We start from the raw sequence: 19,699 nt of genomic DNA on the forward strand, positions 1-19,699 counted from the left end.
GCACGGACCCAAGCAGAGCTGAGGACATCTGAGGGCTGGGGACACATCTCCAGCCCCCTCACAGAGCAGGCTTTGATCTGGACAGAGGGAGATGCCTGTGGCTGTCATGGGGAGCTCTGGAAGTGTTACAGGTGGGACAGGAGGAACCTGCTGCTTTGTTGGCTTTTTTTTTCCCCACTCCACTGATTTAAGACCCATTTCCCACCCTCAGGAGCTCAGGGCTCCTTGAAGAACCTGTTCCCTCCAGCTTGGCATGGATCCTGTCAGAGGGAGCAATCCCTGAGCCATGAGAACCCAGGAGCTGGCAGCTTTTGAGCACCAGGACACTGGGAAAAATGGAAAAAATTCCTGTGCCAAAATGGCAAAAAATCAGAATAACACCCCACAGGGGCCGTCCTGGCCAAGAGCAGCTCCTGGCAGGGCACTGGGGAGCACAGGGGCTGGCCTTGCTCCCTGCTCCATGAGAGGGCCTTGCCCACGTGTCCCAGTGCCTGATGCTGCAAAACCCCTGTGCACAGAGCCCTCCCAGCAAAGCTGGGGCTCCCAAGGGAAGTGCAGGGGCATTTCTCAGAGCAAGTGTTGGTTGGGTATTGAATTGTCAGCGGTGCCAGGAAATGCTGCTATGCCTTCCCTTCGCAGGGCTGGGAGATGATAAACACCGGGGGCTGCCTGCATTCAGCTGTGATCCATCAAGGAGGGGGGCCTGGCCCCAGCGCGGGGTGAGGGGAGGTCGGTGATTGTGTAAACAGGCACTTCAGAGTTCACCCCGAGCTGGTATTACTGCAATTCATTAGAGGTGTCAGCCTGCTTTGTAGTCGTGGCCAGAGAGCCCCTTGCCTGGCAGCTTCCAGCACCCAGCCCTGCCAGCAGAGGAACAAACCTCTGCAGGAGGCAAAGCTGCAGTTGCAGCACCACCCTTAAATTAAAAAAAAAAATTAGAAAGTGAGGTTTGGTGTCTCTGCTTGGCTTTACTGCAATCCCAGAGGCTCCTCCTCCAGGGGAATCTGGGCTTGGAGAAGGCTCTTTGCTCCTGCCAAACGCAGGGCAGCGAGGCGCACTGTGGTGCCCGGCCGCCGCTGCTGGCACTGAGGCGTTTGTTTCGGGAAAGCAGCACGAGGGCACGGATCAGGCCGTGCTCTCCCACAGCCAGGGCCTGCTTCGAGGAATTCCAAACCCGTTCTAGGCAGGAGCTCGGGGACCACAGGAGCTGATCCGGCTGTGTGGAGCATCCTTTCCACCTCGCAGCAAACCACCTGCACCCAGCCTCACCGAGGCTTTGCTCTGCCCAGGGCAGCGCAGGGAGCCCGTGCCCCTCTGCAGCCCCACCTGGATGCTGGGCTTGGTTGGGAGCTTGATGCCCCTTGGCAGCATTTGGGGATGGAACAGGGCTTTGCCAAGCCGAGGAGGAGGAGGAGGAGGAGGGCTGGAGCTCTCTCCCCTGTTGGAACAGCTTGTTCCACTCCCCTAGCCAACCTGCTCTGCTGCAACGCTTCACCCAGCACAAAAGGACATTAAAATTCCCCCTGCCAGCTGTGGGGAAGCCCAGGTTGGGATAACAAACTGCCAGAGGTGTCCAGGGAAAGTCTCACTTGGAGGCTGCAGGCCCTGGGGAGGACGGAACGCTGCGGGGGCAGCCCCACCAGCTCGGGTGGGCGCTCTGGGGGCGGTGATGCTGAAGACCGAGGGAAAGGAGGGAGAAAAGTGACATTCACTCTGCCCAGAGGGGAATAACAGCTCCCCAACGGGGATGAAACCTCTCCTCCCAACCAAAATGTCCCTGCAGGCGTGGCTGGGATGGCAGAGGGAGGGACTCTGCAGATGGAGATGCTGGACGGCGGCTCCTCCCTGGACCCTGCGGCTGTGCCCAGGGGTGCAGCCCTTCCCAAGAGGGATTGTGGCCTCAGATGTGTGCTGGCAGCAGATAAACTGAGTCCTCTGCAGGTCCTTCTGTGCTCTCCAGCCTGGAGGGTGTCGCTTTGTGGATCCTGGTCAAGTCCAAGGTCACCTCCCAGTGCTGGTGCAAAGATCTGGGAGGAACAGGCCAACAAATGCGGAGAATTCAGCTCTGCTTGCACACGTGGGGGCCTGGTGAGTCCCTCTACAGAACCAGACTTCATCATCGCCCTCCAGGTGACATGGCAGCCTCAGGCCTGCACGTCTGCAGGCGCTAACGAGCTGCACTGATGAAGGTTTCTCCTCCCCTGGGAACCTGCTGCTGAGTCCTGTTTGCTCCCACCAGACCTGTGCCGAGGAGCTGCAATGTGGTGCCCAACCACTGAAGAGGACAGAGCCCCCACTGCTGAAATTCCAGAAGTGGCTCAGGAGTGCTTGGTTGAAGGCTGGATTTGATGATCTTGGAGGCCTTTTCCCACCTTAATGATTCCATGATTCTAAACAAGTGACTATTAACCCAGGTGACAATTTCCATTGCTCCCTTATCTGCCTCCTAAACGCCACAATCCGCTCCAATCCCATCTCTCCACTCACCAGCCTCACTGCTGTGGTGTCAGAGTGCTGCATCCCCAAATAAATCCAACCTCTCCTGCCCCATTGCCAGGGAGTGTGTGTGAAACATTCTGAGATGGACCCATTCCTGAAGCCTTGGAGCCGGAATGAGAAGAGTGTCAGCTCCCAGCTCTGTAATTGCTAATAAACCATCTGGCCTCACTTGTTTTAATTGCATGCTGCTCCCACGGAGGGTCCCTGAGGAGAGAGGGTGCCCTACATTCCCACGCTGGCATTTCCCCAGGGATAAGTGTGCTATGCAGGGATCCCAGCACCGGGGCCTTTGATTCCCGGCCGAGGCAGGCAGGTGCTTCAAGGTTCCCCTGCTCAGCCTCTCGGAGAGGGAGAAGTGTTTGCAGGACGCATCTGGTGGGGAGCAGAGGAGGGAGTTCAGCCGGGCTGCTGGCGAGTGCTGGGTGGGGGCTGCCCCGTGGCCTCGTGTCACAGCTGTCCCCGTCACGTCGGGCCCTCCCCGCGCTGCTGTCACCGAGTGTGGCCCTCCCGAGGTGTCAGCGGTGGCCTGTCACCCTGTGCTGCCTCGGAGCAGCCTGAGCAGCGCCCGGGCTGTCCCCTCCCCTCCCGCAGCCGCCTGTCCCTCACTGCTGCCTCTCCGAAATTCCCCTCATCCGCACCCGGCTGTCAGCTCTGCTTTGCCCGTCTGGGATGGGATGGAGCAGCCGCGTCCCTGTGCTCAGGGCTGATTTTGCAGCTCGGGAAACCTCTGGCCACTTCCATGACCTCCACAAAAGTGAGGGTCCTTGGGCTGTCCCCTGTGCTGGAGCACAAGTAGTCCAGGGAGGAGGCAGTGTCAGCAGGCTTTTCCCGTGCCTCAGTTTCCCTCCCTGCTCTGGTGCAGGACCTGGCTGTAGTGGGGGCTGTGGGTCGTGGTTTGTGTGGGATATTTTGGCAGGTGAACCCTTTGGGCTGGGACTTGCATGACGTGACTCTGCAGGGATGTGGCAGCGCTGATCACTCCATCCCTCCTGCCTGAATTACTCTTCCTGGGACCTCATTTTTCTGGGAAATCTTTCCAAGGGGTCTTCAGGTTCCCTGGGAAGACCCATTACCTCCCCAGCCCCACATTCTGTGGGTCTGGCACAGGGGCACCCTATTCATTCCCTGCCTGCTGCCTGTCCTGGTCTGGAATGGGCCCCCTGCACCTGGCGGGGCTCAGCCCAGAGAAAAGGAGCCTCAGGAGGAGCTTCCTGCTCTCCACAGCTCCCTGAGCAGAGCCTGGCGCCAGCTGGAGGTTGGTCTCTTCTCCCAGGTAACGTGACAGAGAGGAAACAGCCTCAAGCTGCACTGGAGGAGGTTGAGGTCAGATATTAAGGAAAATTTCTTCATGGAAAGAGTTGTCAAGCACTGGCAGAGGCTGCTCAGGGCAGTGGCAGAGTCACCAAAGCTGGAGGAATTTAAAAGATGGGTGAATGCGGCACTAAAGGATGTGGTTGGACCTGATAAGCTTGGAGAGTTTTCCCAATCTAGGCGATGCCAGAACTCAGCCATCCCCCTTGCCCCGGCAGCCTCTCCCCATGCCCTCAGCCGGCTGTGGAGGCACCACTCCGGAGCCATGCGGGATCCCGACCCTCAGTTGCTGCTCTGTTCCCACTGCTCCCTGATTCCCAATTTCCCCCGCCCCTTTCCTCTGTGCCCCCTCCACCAGCTCTTAAACCCCAGCTTCTCCATCCACCCAAAAAAGGGCTCATCCCTGCCGGATTCCCGGCCTGCTGCAGGAGCATTTCCATGTCTTTATTTTCCCAGGGTTTGCTGATAACTCCTGTCTCCATCCCCCGGCCATGATGGACTCGTTATCAGGCCCCGCACAGCGAGGAAGCGACCCGTGACCCCGCCCGGGGACAGGGGGTGACCCCGAGGGAGCCGCCCTTATCGGCCCTTTTCGAAAGCTTCCCTTTTTACCATGGCAGAGGAGCCTCGGCCAAGCCTCAATAGCCACGGGGAGGAGGAAGGTGTGTCCTGGCAGGACGAGGGGTGCGGGAAGCACCAGGCCCGTGGGGTGGGATTATTCCTGCTGGGAACCGAGGGTGTTCGCTGAAGTTGGGAAGAGCTGGAGTGAAACCCATGAGGGTGGAAGAGGCGAGTGTTGCGGTGGAGAAGGGCTGGGTGTAGCTCAGCGGGGCTGAGCTTGACAAACGCCTTGCCCGAGTCCACCTGCTCCTCCAGACAGGCTTCCCACCGGGATTATCAGGAGAAAGCCCGGCGGGAGATAAGAGCGGCCGCGGGGGAAGGCGACACGGGACATTCTTGGCACCGGGGCTGTCCTGCACTGCCACCCACACACCTGGGACGGGGCAGGGGCTGGGAGCTGTGTCCCTGCTGGCCCCAAACCCCGGGTGTCTGCCGATTTGTCTTCCCTTTTCCTCCCAAGTGACCTTTCCATCCATCTTTTTGGAGGCGCTGAAAGCCTCAGGGCATCACTGCCCCCCTCGCCCCTCAGCTCCCTCTCCAGGGAGCAGCTGCAGGAGCTGCAGGGTTTGGAGGGTGCCGGCGTGTGGGAGCAGGGATGATGGAGAACCGAGGGAGAGCCGGGGATCCCGTTTCTTGTTGCAAAGAGGATGACGCCCTGCTCGGGACAGAGCCCTGGGCCAGAGCCCTGGCGCAGATGGAGCAGCCCTGCTCCCTCACCCTGCGGGGCACGGGTCCATCCCTCTGATGGGCTGCGGGCTCTGCCTGGGTGGGTCCCTGAGCCGACCCCCCGGCTCCCCAGCAGGGATTAGCCGGGATGGGTTTTTGCCAAGTCCCGGCTGTCACTGTGTTCCCACCTTTGATCAGGAGTCGGCATTCCTGAAGTGCTCCATCTCCCACATGTTGCGCTGATCAAAGGCAGCTGTTGCCCGGACCCTCCCCTGAGCCCATTTGCACGCACACACCCAAAAATACAGAAATAAAGGAAACTCGAGGCAGTGGAAGGGGTGATGGATGAAGGAGAGAGCGGGTAAGGGGCAGCAGCAGGAAAATCCCTCTCCCTGGTCTCCTCATGGAGGGTCCCATGCACACCCATCAGGAAGGCTGATGGGGAGCCTGTCAAGGGCTGAAGGGAGAGCTGCTTGGGGCAGCTTGGAAAAGGTGCTGGACCTTATCTGTCACCAGGAGGAAACAGTGTTCTGGGTGGGTGACAGCAGCAGCTGTGGCACAACACAGCCAACATCTCCCCCAGCTTCAGGTGGGGTCAGGAGAGGGCCTGGATCAACCTTTCCTCTAACCCTGCTCCAGCCCCGCCAGGTTCTGTGTGCTCAGTGCCAAGCTCCAGCCCATCCCCTCTGGAGAACCACGGAAGGCTCTGCTAGGCAGGCATGTGGGCTGTGATGGGCAGAGTGATGCCAGGAGGGATTTGACCTCATGGATCATCTCCTTCGGCTCTGCCATCCACCACCATCAGCTGCTTCACAGGGAGAGGAGAAGGTCTGAGACCTGCTCTGGTGGTGGCTGCTCTCCAGGGCAAGGGTGGTCCCATTACGTGTTCTGGCAGATGAATTATTGCTCAGGGACAGCATTTAACCTCTGTCCCCCAGCTGCTGTAATGCAAAGCACTTGAATTATCTGGATTTCCAAACCCTTGGTGAATCCTCCTCCATGGCAAGTCACACTGGCATCAGCAGCTTGTTTGTGCCCGATGTAACGGGGGAAATCCCTCCTGCCCTTCCTCATCCTCTCTCCCATCTGCTGACACTCAGCGCTGCAGTTCAGCTGCAAGGCCTTGGAAAGACACGATCTCCACAGACAACCTGCAGGTAAAAGGAGGGCAGAAAGCAGGAGCATGGCACACGCCTCCAGACGGTGCCCTCGGCCGAGGCAGTGGGTTCAGGTGAGGGGAGGTGTGGTTGGCAGCCAAACTGTGCTGCCCACAGTGACACTGCAGCACTCACACCCCCAGGCAAGGACAGCATCCTTGCAGCATCCTGCCCCTCTGGCAGAGCCTCTGGCAGGCCAGGCTGGGCAGAGCCCCAGACATGAAGCTCTTCAGAAGGGCAATGTCTCTTCCTCCTCCTCCTCCCTTGGTCCCATGCAGCACTGTAGGGACAAGTGTCCCAGGCACTGCTTTCCCAAGCACCAGCTGTGTCATTAAAAGCAGCCTTTTACCTCCTTCAGGACTGTCAGGACAATTTGCTCACACAAGGAGCTCTGGCCATCTCCCCTCCCAAAATTTAATGTCTCCAGCAGCAGAACCAAGGAGGTTCAGGCAGGATTTTCTATGGTGCTGTTATTAAAATAATGTTACCCCTGCAGCAGGGGCAGCACACCAAAACCAGGCCATGAGTGTTGCTGGGTCCTGTTCATCCCTGTCCTCGCTGGTATCTGTGGGTTAATTCAGTCAGGAGAAGGTCCTCAGCCAGGTGACAGCCCTCTGCAGGAACCCCCTGAGGCTGAATTCTGCTCATTTCCCATATCAGGAAGAAAAGGGAAGGACTCAAGGGTGCCAAGGAAGCCAAGCACCTGCAGTGCTTACTGCCACGGAGGCTGTGGGTACACTCAGAACCCCCAGAGCCCCCAGACCTGCTCAGCAGCGTCCTGTGAGCACCAGAGAGGCTGCCTGGCATGGGGGACCCTGTCACAGCCAAGGTGACCCCGGCTCAGAGAGATCTTTTACCTTCCCCGTTCACCTCCAGCAGCGTCCGGCGGTGGCCGAGGCGCTCCCGATCCGACAGGCATGAAGGGCACCCCGGGGCTGCGCTCGTCCTTCTCAGCAGGGCTGGCAGTGCCAGGGCTGGCCAGGGCAGGACACCACAGCACAGCAGCTGCTCTGCCTCGGGGTCACAGCTCTGCCTGCTGGGCGTGCTACCTGGATGAGTCGGGGGGAACCTCTGGTGCCCCTTTGGACACCATGGGGGACAAAGAGCAAGAGAAGCACCTCTCCAAACACCACAGCAGCCTTTGCATCTGCCCCCTGCCCTCGCATGCCCAGGGGCAGAGAGGCTCTGCAGCCGCTTTTTCCTTCTTTCTTCCTTCTTTCTTCTTCAGCACCTGCTGAAGGGGCAACTCTCTTACCTCCCTGATCCCCCTAAAATCCCCAGTTCTCCAGAAAAAGATGCTCCCAGTCTCACATTAGTAAACTTAGAATCTTGACCTACCTGGAGGAGCAGAAGCCACAAAGGAAATCAAATCTGAAGTCAGTGTGTGCAAATCTTGTGCTGCTGTACTGAGACTTTGCACCTGGGGAGGGATACAATCAGCTGTTTTCAATTTCAGCAGAGCTGAAATCTCCGTGGGCTTTGCCAAACCCATTCCTGCATGGACACTGGAATCAAGAGTCAGTGGGGTACCTGGCCCTGTCTCACCTAAGCTCTGCTGCCCCAAACCCCCCCCGGGAGAAGAGGCTCTTTTTGATCCCAGCCATGCTTAGGGCTCACAGCTGCAGCACCTGAGCAGGGGGGCCAAGCTCCCGCCTGGGGAAAATCACCCCTAATGGCAGAAAAGGCAGTGAGGAGGCAGATTGCAGCCCCAGGTGCAGCTGTGGTGGGAGGTGAGGCCCTACAAAGAGCAGCAGGGCCAGAGGTAGCCAGCATCAGTCCCTCTGTCAGGAGGTAAGAGTAGGCAAGGTTGGTGCTGTGGGGGTAGGAGCCGGGTGCTGCTGTGTGCAGCAGGTGAGGGGGACACGGGGAGGGAGATGGGGGACAAGTGTCTTGGAGAGGACAGGAGTGACAAGGGCAAGGTCTGGATGCGTTAGTGATGGCGTGAGGGTCCTGTCAGTGCCAGCCTGCATCCCCAGTGACAGCCCTGACAGCCTGGCCAAGGAGGAGGCAGGAGCAGAGGGCAAGGGGGGGAGGGAGCCGGGTCCCTGTGCTGTGACTCCTCACGGAGTCCCCTGGGAAGGGCAGGGGAAGGGACACAGGAGCATCTTCCCTGGGAGCCCCTAGTCAGGCCTGAGCAGGGCACTGAGGGCATTCCCAGAGCACCCCACCCTCTCCTGCTTCCCATGCCCTGAGCCTGGCCGTTCTCCACTCTCTCTCCCTGGCAAATGTGTTTCCCTTGCCATTCCCCGAGGGGAGAGCATGGGCTGCACCCCAGTCCTGCCAGGACACTGTGACAGGGCTGGGTTGGGGCTGCCTCCCCCCCAACAGCTTCCTGCCCTGTCCCCCTGCTGCTTTCAGCCTTTGGGGAGCGCTCGGCCAGCTGGACCAGCCCCAAAGGGGCACCAGGAGATGGTGTGAGGGGGTGGAATTGCTCCAGGTTATCCTTGAGGTAACTCCAAGCCGTGGGGAGAAGGGGGGAGGGCTGGTGCTGAAGCTCAGAGCTGCCCTGAGTATCTTCCTCTGGGAATAAAGGTGTGAAGTCGGATTTCAGGCTCGTGTGAGAGCGGGGCTGAGGGGCTGTGAGCAGGAGGAGATGCTTCAAGAACAACAGTTCTGCTCCCCCCAGTCCTGCTCAGCTTCCAGCAATGGGTCATGGAAGCATAAACTATCCCAAGCTGGAGGAGACCCACAAGGGGGATGGAGCATCCTGGCCACCCTCTGGGGGGGAAGAGCCCTTTCCTGATATCCAGCCTAACCCTGCCCGGGCACTGCTCCAGCTGCTCCCTCGGCTCCTGTCCCTGCTCACAGCCGAGTCAGAGCTGCCCCTCGTGAGGAAGCTGTGGATGGATGTTCAGGTTGGAGAGGACCTGCAGTGTTTAGTAACCCCCAAGGGATTTTATTTATTCTGTGACTTTTGCTCTCTTTTATCCTTTGGAGCTCTCACAACACACCATCTTCTGGCTGGGGCTATGTAGCTGTTCCTCGGAGGGAAGCTGCTTTTATTCATAGAGTCCCAGAATGGTTCGGGTTTGAAGGGATCTCGTTCCCATCCCCTGCCATGGGCAGGGATACTTTCCACTATCCCAGGTTGCTCCAAGCCCCGTCCAGCCTGGCACCCTGAGTACATCCAGGGACCCACAGTTTCCCTGGGCCAGACCCTCTGTCCCCCTTCCCTCCTCGCTCCTCCGTGACTTTTAGACGTGACATCGAGCCACTCTGCGGCATCCCCCCGTCGCAAACCCGACATTTCCCGAGGGACTTTGGCTCCGCGGCCGCCGGGAGCGGCGGGCGCGGAGCTCCCTCCTGCGGCCCCGCCGAGCAGCGCGGACGGGCCGGGGAGCTGCAGCTGCGCCTCTCGGGGAAATCCAGGGGTGCTCAGCCCCTCCTCCTTCTGCCCCTCCTCCCCTCCCCGCCGGTCCCTGTCCCCGGTGTCCCGGTGATGCTCCCGCGGCCCCCGCCCCTGCAGGCCCCGTTGCTAAGGGGCCGTTGTTAAGGCCCAACATCCGGGTCCGCTGGCGCATGCGTGCTGACGCGCACAGCCCACGTGACCCGGGAAAGATGGCGGCGCCCGCGGCGCGGCGTGCGCGGCGCTGAGCGCTCCCTCCGCGGCGTCTATCGCAGCCATGTCGCGGCTTATCGTGAAGAATCTCCCCAACGGGGTGAGGCAGCGGCGCGGTGGCGGGGTCGGCCGGTGGGGAGGGGCGTGCAGGGCCTAGGATGGGTCTGACGGGCGCTGCGGGGGGAAGCGGGATGCAGGGCAGGGACGGGAGAGTGTGCTGGGGAGAGCGGGGAGACCCCCAGGGAGAGAAGCTTTGAAGTGGCGGGAGGATGAGGTTTTGGAGGGGGAGCAGCGACATGTCCCGGGGAAGGCGCCAGGAGGGGATAAGGAGTCGTGGTCCTGGGATGGGGAACACGGGGACACCTCCGGGAGGGGACGGTGGGAGAGCTCCTGGAGGAGTCAGGAAGGTGCCCTGGGGTGCAGGAAGCAGCAGGGAGGGCATGGGCTGGGCAGGTGGCAGCCCCTCGGGGTGGGCAGTGGCTCTCGCTGTGGTCGCTGTTCCCCGCTCGCTGTCTGGGGTCGGTGCTGTGCTCTCGGCGCTGCTGTGCCGGCGGGACCCCGCCCTGTTCCCCACCCCCGCGCAGTGGGTTCGGGGGGAGATCAAGGGGTTTGGTGGCTGAAGGAGGCATTTTTATCACTGTTGCTGAGACACACCGTGGTTCCTACAGCCTCTGAGGGAGAATGTTTTGGTTTGGACTTGTCCACAGAGCATCTCTGTGTCAGTTCCAGGGCTGACTTCCCTTCCTGCTGTCTTCTCTCCTCTCCCAGATGAAGCAGGACCGCTTCAGGAAGCTGTTTGCTGCCTTTGGCACACTCACTGACTGCTGCCTGAAGTACACCAAGGATGGCAGGTTCCGGAAATTTGGCTTCATTGGCTACAAGTCTGAAGACGAAGCTCAGGCGGCCCTGAACCACTTCAACAAAAGCTTCGTAGACACTTCCAGAGTCACAGTGAGCTGATCTCTGAAAATATCTTCCTGAGATTCTTAAGGAATGGGGTATCGGGAAGGAATTGTTGCCTGGGAGGGTGGGCAGGCCCTGGCACAGGGTGCCCAGAGCAGCTGTGGCTGCCCCTGGATCCCTGGCAGTGCCCAAGGCCAGGCTGGACATTGGGGCTTGGAGCAGCCTGGGATGGTGGGAGGTGTCCCTGCCATGGCTGGGGTGGGACTTTAAGGCCCCTTCCAGCCCAGCCCATCCTGGGGTTCTGTGAGTGTCCTCTGAGCTTTCCCGCGGTGATTGCATGTGCAGCTCTGTGCCTTTAAAACCAAGGTGTGTAAAAAGTTGCTCCAGCAGAGTCTCCATCCCATCAGGGCTGTAACAGAGTGGGGTTACCCAGCAGTTACAGCATGGACTGGTGACCATGTGTTTAATTACAGTCCTGACTCCTTCCAGGTGGAGCTGTGCAAGTCTTTTGGTGACCCTACAAAGCCCAAAGCCTGGAGCAAGCACTCTCAGAAGGCCCCTGCCTCAGAAAAGCAGCCCGAGAAGCCCTTGGCAAGTGCAGCTCCTGCAGGCACAAAGAAGGTGAGTCCTGCCTGATCCCTGGAGGCTCTGCTGTGTGCCTGTGACAGAGAAGGGTGGCCTGGGCTGGGGAGAAGGGGACAGAGCAGCTGGCACAGCAGGTGCTGGAGTCCTGCTGCTGCTCCTTGGTGCCTTAGGATCTCTGCTCGCTGTGCTCTTGGGTGACCTGGCATTGCCTGTGCTTCTAATGAACCTTTCTGGGCTTTTTTTTCCCCAAGGATAAAAAGAAGAAGGATCCAGTGGGTAACTTAAAGGAGGTGAGTTGAGGTTGGATTGCAGTCCCTGTGTTCTTGCTGCTGAGTAGTTCCTTCCTGTCCTGCTTCCCATGCTGGGGATTCAGGCTGGGACAGCCCAGTTCTGCTGTAAAAAGTCATTTTAACAACCCCAACCCTGGGGTGCAGTTTTTTAATGGTCACCTCTTCCTGTGTGACCATGCACTGCATCCAGGTCAGTTCTGTTTCAGCAGTTCTGGGGCTTACCCATGTGTGAGTTCTGTCACATTTGACTTGTCTGGGGCTTTTTTCTCTTTTTATTGTTTTGTTTTCCTCTTCAAAGTACTTTCTAAACACTAATTATAAAAAAAGAGTAGGAATGAGACCCCTTGAGAACACTTTAATCTCCTTGTCAGTGTGAACTGAGCTCCCCTTAAGAGATTTTTGGTTTTACCCTGCTGGAAATGAGGTGTTGTCTTGGATTTCAGGCTCACTGTGAGTCTCCCTTCACAGCTTGTCTGCTTTTTGTCTTTCACAGCTGCAAGAAGATAAAAGGTTCCAGGAGTTCTTGGTGGTTCACCAGAAGCGGTCCCAGGTGGCCACGTGGGCTAATGACACTCTGGCAGAGGAGCCCAAGAAGGGAAAGCCAGCAGCAGCTGATTACCTCAACTTTGATTCAGATGAGTCTGAGGAGCTGAGTGAGGGTGGGGATGGGCCCTCTGAAGATGAGGAGGACATCAAAGGTACCCGGGGGAGCTGCCACCCTCTGCTTGTCTTGGTCACGGTGACTGTGACAGGATTGGGCTCAGCCTCACCAGGAGGGTGGGGCCTCACCTTTCTGCGTGCTGGGGGCGTGTGGTTGTTTCCCCAAATTCGGGCAAGTGTGGGAAATGCAGTGGCTGATGTTAGGGGGTGGCATTTGTGCCTTCCCTGTGTCCTTGGGGAAGAGTACCAGGACAAGCATCTGCAGCTTTCCTGAAGTGTTTTCCTGCCTGCAGCCACTTTACCTCCAGGCTTTGCAGGGCTGGGTGTGCTTTCTGTTGCTTTAGGAAGCTGTGGGTGGGTGTCTGGGAACCTGTCTGCTCTGCCTTGGGTGCACGTTTCTGGAATCCGGGCCTGGCAGGGTTGATGGGAAGGGACAGGGCTCAGGATCTTGGCTCCTGCGAGGAGAGCTGCAGTAGAGGGTTAATCCTGGGGACTCAGAAGTCCGGGCTCTGTGTGTGTTTTAGCATCCAGTGTCCCTGCAGCAGCGCTGGGTGTGGGATTGGAGCTTTTCTCCCTCCCTGCCCAAGGGATTGCCTTGGGCTGCTCTGGTGGAGTGAGTGGTGTTTTCCCTGCTGCCCCTCATCTCTTCGGGTCACTCAAATGCAGCTGAGATCGTGTCCAAACCAAACACTTGAAATCCTTTTCTGAGGCCTGCTGGGGGTATTTAGTTAAAATTTTGACAAAACAGTTTGTCCTGCAGTACCTCAAACCGCTTTCTAACGTGTTTTATATGTGAGCTGTTGCTTTGAAAGTCCAGACTGTCAGTCTGGAAGTGCTGAGATGAAATTGCTCTGCTGTTCTCAAGCCCTTCCTGTGGAAAAGGTAGAGGAGAGGGAGGTGATGGTCATGATTGTGGCAGTTCTCAGCTTTTTCCTGGCCTGGGGGGAAAGCAGCAGCAGCGTCTGTGTGAAAAAACTTCTCTGATCTCTCCTCTCTGTCAGGAAAGAAAGGAGGGAAGAAGGCAGCTACCAGCAAAGAGCTCTCAGATATGGACTACCTGAAATCTAAAGTGGTGGAGGATTCTTCCTCCTCATCCAGTGCAGAGGAAGAAGCAGAGAGCGAGGAGGAGGAGGAAAGTGGGACTGAGGAGGATTCGGGCATTGAAGAAACCCACCCAGCAAAAAGGGGGAAGCCAAAAGCCCAACAAACAGAGCAAGAAACACCCATGGGGAAGAAGAAGAAGAAAGGATCCACACTGGAGGTACAGCTGAACTAGGCTTCTGTCCTCCTAAAGCAGCAGCTTTATGATAGCAGGTGTCTGTCAGCCCCTGCAGGGATGGGCTGAAGCCTGGGAAGGCTGCAGGGCCCACTGGGTACCAGCTTTCCTGGCATTCTTGGTGTGACCCATTTAAAAACTTTGCTGAATCTCCTCAGGGCTGACTAAATGCCCAGAGATGGGGCACTTCCAGCTAAGTGCTGCCAGTGCCCTTTCCAGAGGCTTTTTTCCCTGTCTGCAGGAAATGCTGTCCCCCAGAGCTCAGTTTTTGGTGCCAGGGTTTGACACTCCCAGCTGAACCTGGCACCTTCAGCAGGCGCCTCCTGCCCCACACGGTTGCCAAAAGTTCTTAATAATCTCTCCCACTCTTGACCCTCCTGTTTGTTGGACAAGCCCAGCTGGTTGTGCTGTGATTTTTGTTCCTTCATTCAGCCTTTCCCCCTCCCCACCCCTTTTTTCCCCTCCTCAGGGCAGCTCAGGGGCAGCCAGCACTCGGTTCACAGTGAAGCTGCGTGGGGCCCCCTCGAACATCACTGAGGCAAGTTTGGTTTCCCAGCTGGGGAGGGAGGCTCGGGGGGGGGTCTCAGAGTGTAACTCTGCAAGACTTTTGCAGAAACTTCTCACTTTCACTGTTTGAGGGTTGTGTGGGGGGTCAGGGGAGCTTTTGGACTGTCCTTGTGCAGAGATCTGTTTGTTGCACAGGGTGTTTCATAGAGAAAAATCAAAGTCTGCAACTTGCTGCTTCCTGTGTCTGAGAAATTACCCAACCAATTCTAATTCTTCCTGCAGCAAAAAATTCGGGAATTCTTCTTCCCTCTGAAGCCAGTGGCAATCAGGATGGGGAAAGAGGCCCAGGGGAAGAATTCAGGTAAGAGCTGTGTGTGGAGGGGGGTTGGATCTGAGAGTTAGGGGACCTCTCGATCACCCCTCTGCTCTTTTAGTGTGCAGTTCCAAATCCCTGGCTCATGGCCTGGTTCTTCCAGACCTTTCTGTGACTTTGCAGCTCTCCTGCCCTACTTGCTGCCCACAGGATGCCCTGGGCACAGTAATGTTGGCTGTGCTCCCTTAGGAGTAGCAGCAGGAGCCTTTTTTTATTGATCTGCATCCAGGCCTTTTCTGAACACCCCAAAGCGTGCCAAGGAAAAGCCTGTTCCTCTGGGATAGCTGCAGCAGAGCAGGGCACTGTGCTGATTTGTGTTTGTGGGCTGCAGGGCAGCCTTTGGGTCTCCTGATGGGCTGGGTGTGCAGCAGCTTTGCTGTGCTCTTCCCCTTTAACAGTCCAAGAACGGATGCAGCTTCTGTTTGCTCTGGGAGGCATCTGTGAAAGCCTCCTCCAGCTGCTAAGTCAGGCTTTTTAGATTTGTGTGCAGAGAATAAGCTTTGAAAAGGCAGCCTTCCAGTCTGATATGGCCATTTCCAGGCTGGGTTGAAACTCTTCATGGGAGCTGAATGCTTTATCTATAGGAATCTATACTCAAGCAAGCCCAATTCACCCATAATTACCCAATTAGTGGCTGTGTGTGTTCCCCACATGGTGCTCAGCTGAACCTTCCCTTCCTCCAAGGTTACATCTTTGTTGACTTGAAGAGTGAAGCAGAAATGCAAAGGGCCTTGAAGCGGAAAAAAGAATTCCTGGGTAAGGGCTGTTTGTTCCTCCTCGCTGCGGCTGCGGGAGCTCAGCTGCTCGAGTGTTCCCTGCACAAGGAGCTCCTGTGATGGGAGTTTTTCCAGGCAGATGGGAGGGTTGTTCCTGGCCTTAGCCCACATGGGATAAACCCGGGCCTGTGGTGGGAGCGGTGCTGCGGGGCCCTCGTGTTGTGCCGTGTGCTCGGGGTGCTCCTCGTCGGTATCAGAACAGTCCTGTGTGAGTCCAGCTTTGTAGAGACAGCGCTGCGAGGCTGTGCTGGAGCCCTGGGCTTGGCCGAACCCTTGGAGAGGCTGTTTGCAAGTACTGTGTGCAGAATGGGGATGGCTGCCTGGACTAGGCTGGGGCTCTGGAAGGAAAGGGGGCTGTTGTTGGCACCCTGGCTTTTCTGAAGACTGGCTCCTGCAGCCCCCACCTCCCCCTTCTGAGGCCTGCTCAGAGCCTGTGGGGCTGTAATTGTGTCACTGCTCTAAACCTGGGCTCTTTGCACATTTTATGTTGTTTGCCCGTGGCCTAGGGCAGCATCCAGTGTCCCTCTGTGTGTGTTTGGGGCTCAGGTGGGCGCTGTGTGGAGGTTTCCCGGTGCAGGAACGCCCCAAAAGAAACCGTTCCAGCCACACCTGGTAGCCAGCCCTGGCAAAGGAGGCTGAGGGACGATGAGGAAGAAGAGGACTTGGCTGAATCAGGGAGACTCTTTGTCAGGAATCTGCCTTTCACCAGCACTGAGGAGGACTTGGAGAAGATCTTTTCAAAGTATGGTGAGTGTTGGCTGTGGGACTGGAACTTGCAGGGCAACGTCTTTCCTTTGTCCTGAGGTTTTCCTGCTGGGTGGGAATGGACAGCTCCGTGTCCCACATCTCTTGGACATGGCCCAGCTCCCATCATTTTTATTGCCTGGTGTGGTAACGTGAGCCTGCTTGGCAGGAGGCTTCCTGCAGGTCAGAGGTGAACCCTTGAGATACACCCCAGGTTTGGAACGTCAAATTAAACACATCTAAGGTTATCTTGGTGTCCTGGGGCAGAGAGGGTGAGGCTGTGGAGTCTTTATCCCAGACTGAAGGTAAATGCTCAGAGCTTGCCTGGTTTGTGTCACCTGTCAGAGCCCACGAGCTGCCACACCTGGACTTGGGGTGCTTGTGCTGGGCCCACCTTGTCCCTCTGCAGCTCCTGGCCCAGGCTGGTGGCTCACCACTCATCCAGAGCTGCTCTGCCCTCCCTGGCTCCCCTCAGCCCTGGTTATGTCTGGGTGGTGCCAGTTCAGGGCTGGGCAGGGCCATCTGTGACCACCAAGGCCTTGCCTCCTGCAGGACCCCTCTCGGAGATCCACTTCCCCATAGACAAACTGACCAAGAAACCCAAAGGATTTGCTTTCATCACCTACATGATCCCTGAGCATGCTGTGAAGGCCCTGGCAGAGCTGGATGGGCAGGTGTTCCAGGTACAGCAGCTGATGCTTTTCCTGAGCTTTGGACTGCAGCTGGCGGGAATGTTTGCTGGGAACGTGGCTGAGTTCTCTTCTGGGCTTGGTTAAAAAGGTTCAGGCTCTCCTGCAGGTTCCTTGGGTAGAGTGGCTTGCTTGGAACAGCTCTGCAGACACCAAAACCCTGAGTCTGTCTCACACTGTGTGGCCACTTGGCCTTGCAGTTGTGTCTCCTTTGGGAAGGAAAATTCCCTCCTTTGGCCAAGGCTCTCTGACTAGGAAAGGTTCCAGGAAACTTCCTCTGCTCTGCTTAGTTTGTGGACATCTGTGGATTATTCCAGAGCTGCTGGATCTCTCCTTCCTGTCTTGCAGGGCAGAATGATGCATCTCTTACCCTCCACGATCAGAAAGGAAAAAGTGGAAGATGGAGATGCAGAAGATTCTTCCTCCTACAAAAAGCGCAAGGAGGCCAAGGACAAAGCCAGCAGTGCCAGGTAGGGCACAAGCTGCCAGATTCACAGGACGTGGCAGGAATGCATCTGGGGTCTTCACAGGGGCTGCAGAGATTCCCAAAGTCGATAAAGCATTTGCTGGGCAGCTCTGTTTCCTTCCTCTCTTGCCTCCCTGACTCCTCTGCCCAAGGAGCTGCAGTAGTTCAGTGAGCAGCGGAAACTGGGAGCAACAGGGCTTGAATGGCTTTGTGTGTGTAGGAGTTGCTTCTCTAATAAAAGTTAGCCTGATCCTGTAATTCTTCAGGGGGATGGTTTCAGGTCAGGTGGGCCTTTCTTCTTTGCTTGGCCACCTGTATTTCTAGAGCTTGTAGCAGCTTTTTCTTGCTGTGTGACAAGTCAGTTTGAAAGAAGTATCTGATACTTTGTCTCGAAGGGAAAAGGGTGCAACCTTGCTCGCAGGGGGTTTGTGGGTTTAGGAGACCAGTTGGAAAGGTGTGTTCCTCTGAGCCAGCACCTGAACTGCAGCTGCAGAGCTGTGACTGGTCAGCTCTGGGGAAGCAGAGCTCAGCTGCCTGCACTGCTTTCTCTTTGCTCTGCAGTTGTATCTCCCTCATCCTGTCCCTTCCCTGAGGATGTTCCACCCTCCTTGCCCTCCCTCTTCACCCTGCCTGCTCACGGTGGTGCTCAGAGCCACTTTTTCCCAGGGCCATTGCCTAGAGAGGCCCCAGCAGCAGAAGGGGCTGCAGGACTGAGCTGGCTGTGTTTTCTTTGGCAGCTCCCACAACTGGAACACGCTGTTTGTGGGGACCAGCGCTGTGGCTGATGCCATGGCTCAGAGGTACAACGCTCCCAAAAGCCACGTGCTGGATGCTGTGAGTTGGGTTCTGACGGACCAGCTGGGGTGGGACATCGCTTCCCTGCCTGTTTCTTTGTGGCCAGGGCCTTCCTGGTCTTGTGCAGCAAAAGCTTCGGTGCATCCATGAGCACCGCACAGGCTGTGGTGCTGCAGCTCCTCTGTGGGGTCTGAGCCCATTGACCCCCCTGGTCCCCAGCCTTCCTTCCCTCTCTGCTTTCCTGTGCCTGAATTTCACATTCCTACATAACTACAGGTTGGTGGGAATTTACACCTAAAAGCTCAGATCCTTCCTGGAACCTTCGTTTTTCTTTGGGATGCGTTTGGATTCCAACAGCAAAACTTCCAGCAGCTCCAGAGGAGCTGGAGCATTTTACCCTCCAGCTGCCTGCCACGTTCCCTTTGCATCATGTGCTTCTGGGAGCAGCAGGTGACTGAATTCTTGCCTGCAGGAGAGTAAAGACAGCATGGCAGTGAGAGTGGCTCTGGGAGAAACGGAGCTGGTCCAGGAAATCTGCCGCTTCCTCGTGGAAAATGGAGTCAGCCTGGATTCCTTCAGCCAGGTGAGAGGCCCGGCTGGAGGCATCAGTGGGGATCTGCCTCTTCTAGTCCTGGTGTTCCCAGCTCTCTTGGAAATTGGTAATTAAATCCTCAGCATGCTGCAGGATTGACCCATCCCTGATGAGTTAGGAGTTGTTGTATCCATTTGAAAATGCGGCTGCCCTCGGGATGGGTGAAATCCATGATATGATGGCTTTAGGGTGCTGGTCAGCTTGCTGGAGGCAGGGAAGGAGCCCTGTGCCCACACCAGGGTGGGTCTGCAGCTGAAACCTCCGTCCATGAGCATCTGTGGAACTGGGATGTGCATCTCACAGGGAGTGTTTTCTAAATGGCTCTTGGCCCTTTTGGATCCCTGGTGACAGAGGGAGAGCACAGCGTGTTGGATCTGAAATCTCCTGTTAGAAAATTGCCGGGTTTGTTCTTTTACATCCCATATTCCCTTTCTTTCCCTGCTGGCTGTGTCAGGCTGCTGGAGAGAGGAGCAGGACTGTGATCCTGGTGAAGAACCTCCCGGCCGGCACGAGCGCCGCGGAGCTGGAGGAGGTCTTTGGCAAACACGGCGGCCTGGGCCGGGTGCTGCTGCCAGAGGGAGGGATCACAGCCATCGTGGAGTTCCTGGAGCCAACAGAGGCCAAGCAAGCCTTCACCAGGCTGGCCTACTCCAAGGTGGGGCACTGCCTGGTGAGGTGGGAAGCTGCAGAAGGGCTGCCCTGAGCCCGAGGGGCACAGGGAGCGTGGGAAGTGTTATCCCAGAGCCACTGATGCTCCACCTCTGCCCTTTGGATTTAGGGAGCTCCTGGTGCAGCGGAGCAGAGCTCAGCCTGCAGAGGATGCTGGAGAAGGGGGCTGTGACACAGCTGGAGGGTTTCTTTTCCCCTTCACCATCCAGCAGTGACCCGTGGCAGGCTGTGGTCTTGTGTGAGGCTGGATCCTCTTGTGACAGAGTTTGGGCAGCTGAAAAGGTTGCTCAGCTACTCCACTGCTGTTTCCCATTTCTCTCCTGTCTTTTCTTCCCAGTTCCATTCTGCGCCGTTGTATCTGGAGTGGGCTCCCATGGGTGTTTTCCTCAGCCCAGCCCCTCAGAAAAAAAAAGCTGGGGTTGCAGAAGAGGAGGATGGAGCAGGACTGGGAGCAGGTAAGAACTTTGGCTGACATGCTGGGGGTCTCTGTCTATGTTTCTCAGCTGTTGTACTAAGGCCCAGGATATGTTTTGTCTGGGTGACTTCCTGCTGTGAGCACTG

General features: G+C 57.3%; 1 protein-coding gene across 1 annotated transcript in view; it reads left to right on the top strand.

Moving 5' to 3' along the window:
* Positions 1 to 9,784: 9,784 nt before the first annotated feature.
* Positions 9,785 to 19,699, top strand: part of RBM19 (RNA binding motif protein 19) — a 50,733-nt gene continuing 40,818 nt past the window's right edge. The window contains exons 1-16 of the mRNA XM_082293162.1: positions 9,785 to 9,913; positions 10,582 to 10,764; positions 11,206 to 11,337; positions 11,553 to 11,591; positions 12,085 to 12,289; positions 13,253 to 13,512; positions 13,997 to 14,065; positions 14,317 to 14,395; positions 15,092 to 15,163; positions 15,730 to 15,930; positions 16,480 to 16,610; positions 16,965 to 17,086; positions 17,820 to 17,916; positions 18,350 to 18,460; positions 18,924 to 19,124; positions 19,476 to 19,593. Of these exons, the coding sequence (XP_082149288.1) occupies positions 9,878 to 9,913; positions 10,582 to 10,764; positions 11,206 to 11,337; positions 11,553 to 11,591; positions 12,085 to 12,289; positions 13,253 to 13,512; positions 13,997 to 14,065; positions 14,317 to 14,395; positions 15,092 to 15,163; positions 15,730 to 15,930; positions 16,480 to 16,610; positions 16,965 to 17,086; positions 17,820 to 17,916; positions 18,350 to 18,460; positions 18,924 to 19,124; positions 19,476 to 19,593 (2,056 nt within the window). The 5' untranslated portion in view covers positions 9,785 to 9,877. The remainder of the gene's footprint in view (positions 9,914 to 10,581; positions 10,765 to 11,205; positions 11,338 to 11,552; positions 11,592 to 12,084; positions 12,290 to 13,252; positions 13,513 to 13,996; positions 14,066 to 14,316; positions 14,396 to 15,091; positions 15,164 to 15,729; positions 15,931 to 16,479; positions 16,611 to 16,964; positions 17,087 to 17,819; positions 17,917 to 18,349; positions 18,461 to 18,923; positions 19,125 to 19,475; positions 19,594 to 19,699) is intronic.

The sequence above is a fragment of the Coloeus monedula genome (assembly GCF_965178545.1).
Source record: "Coloeus monedula genome assembly, chromosome: 18".
NCBI classification, from domain to species: Eukaryota; Metazoa; Chordata; class Aves; order Passeriformes; family Corvidae; genus Coloeus; species Coloeus monedula.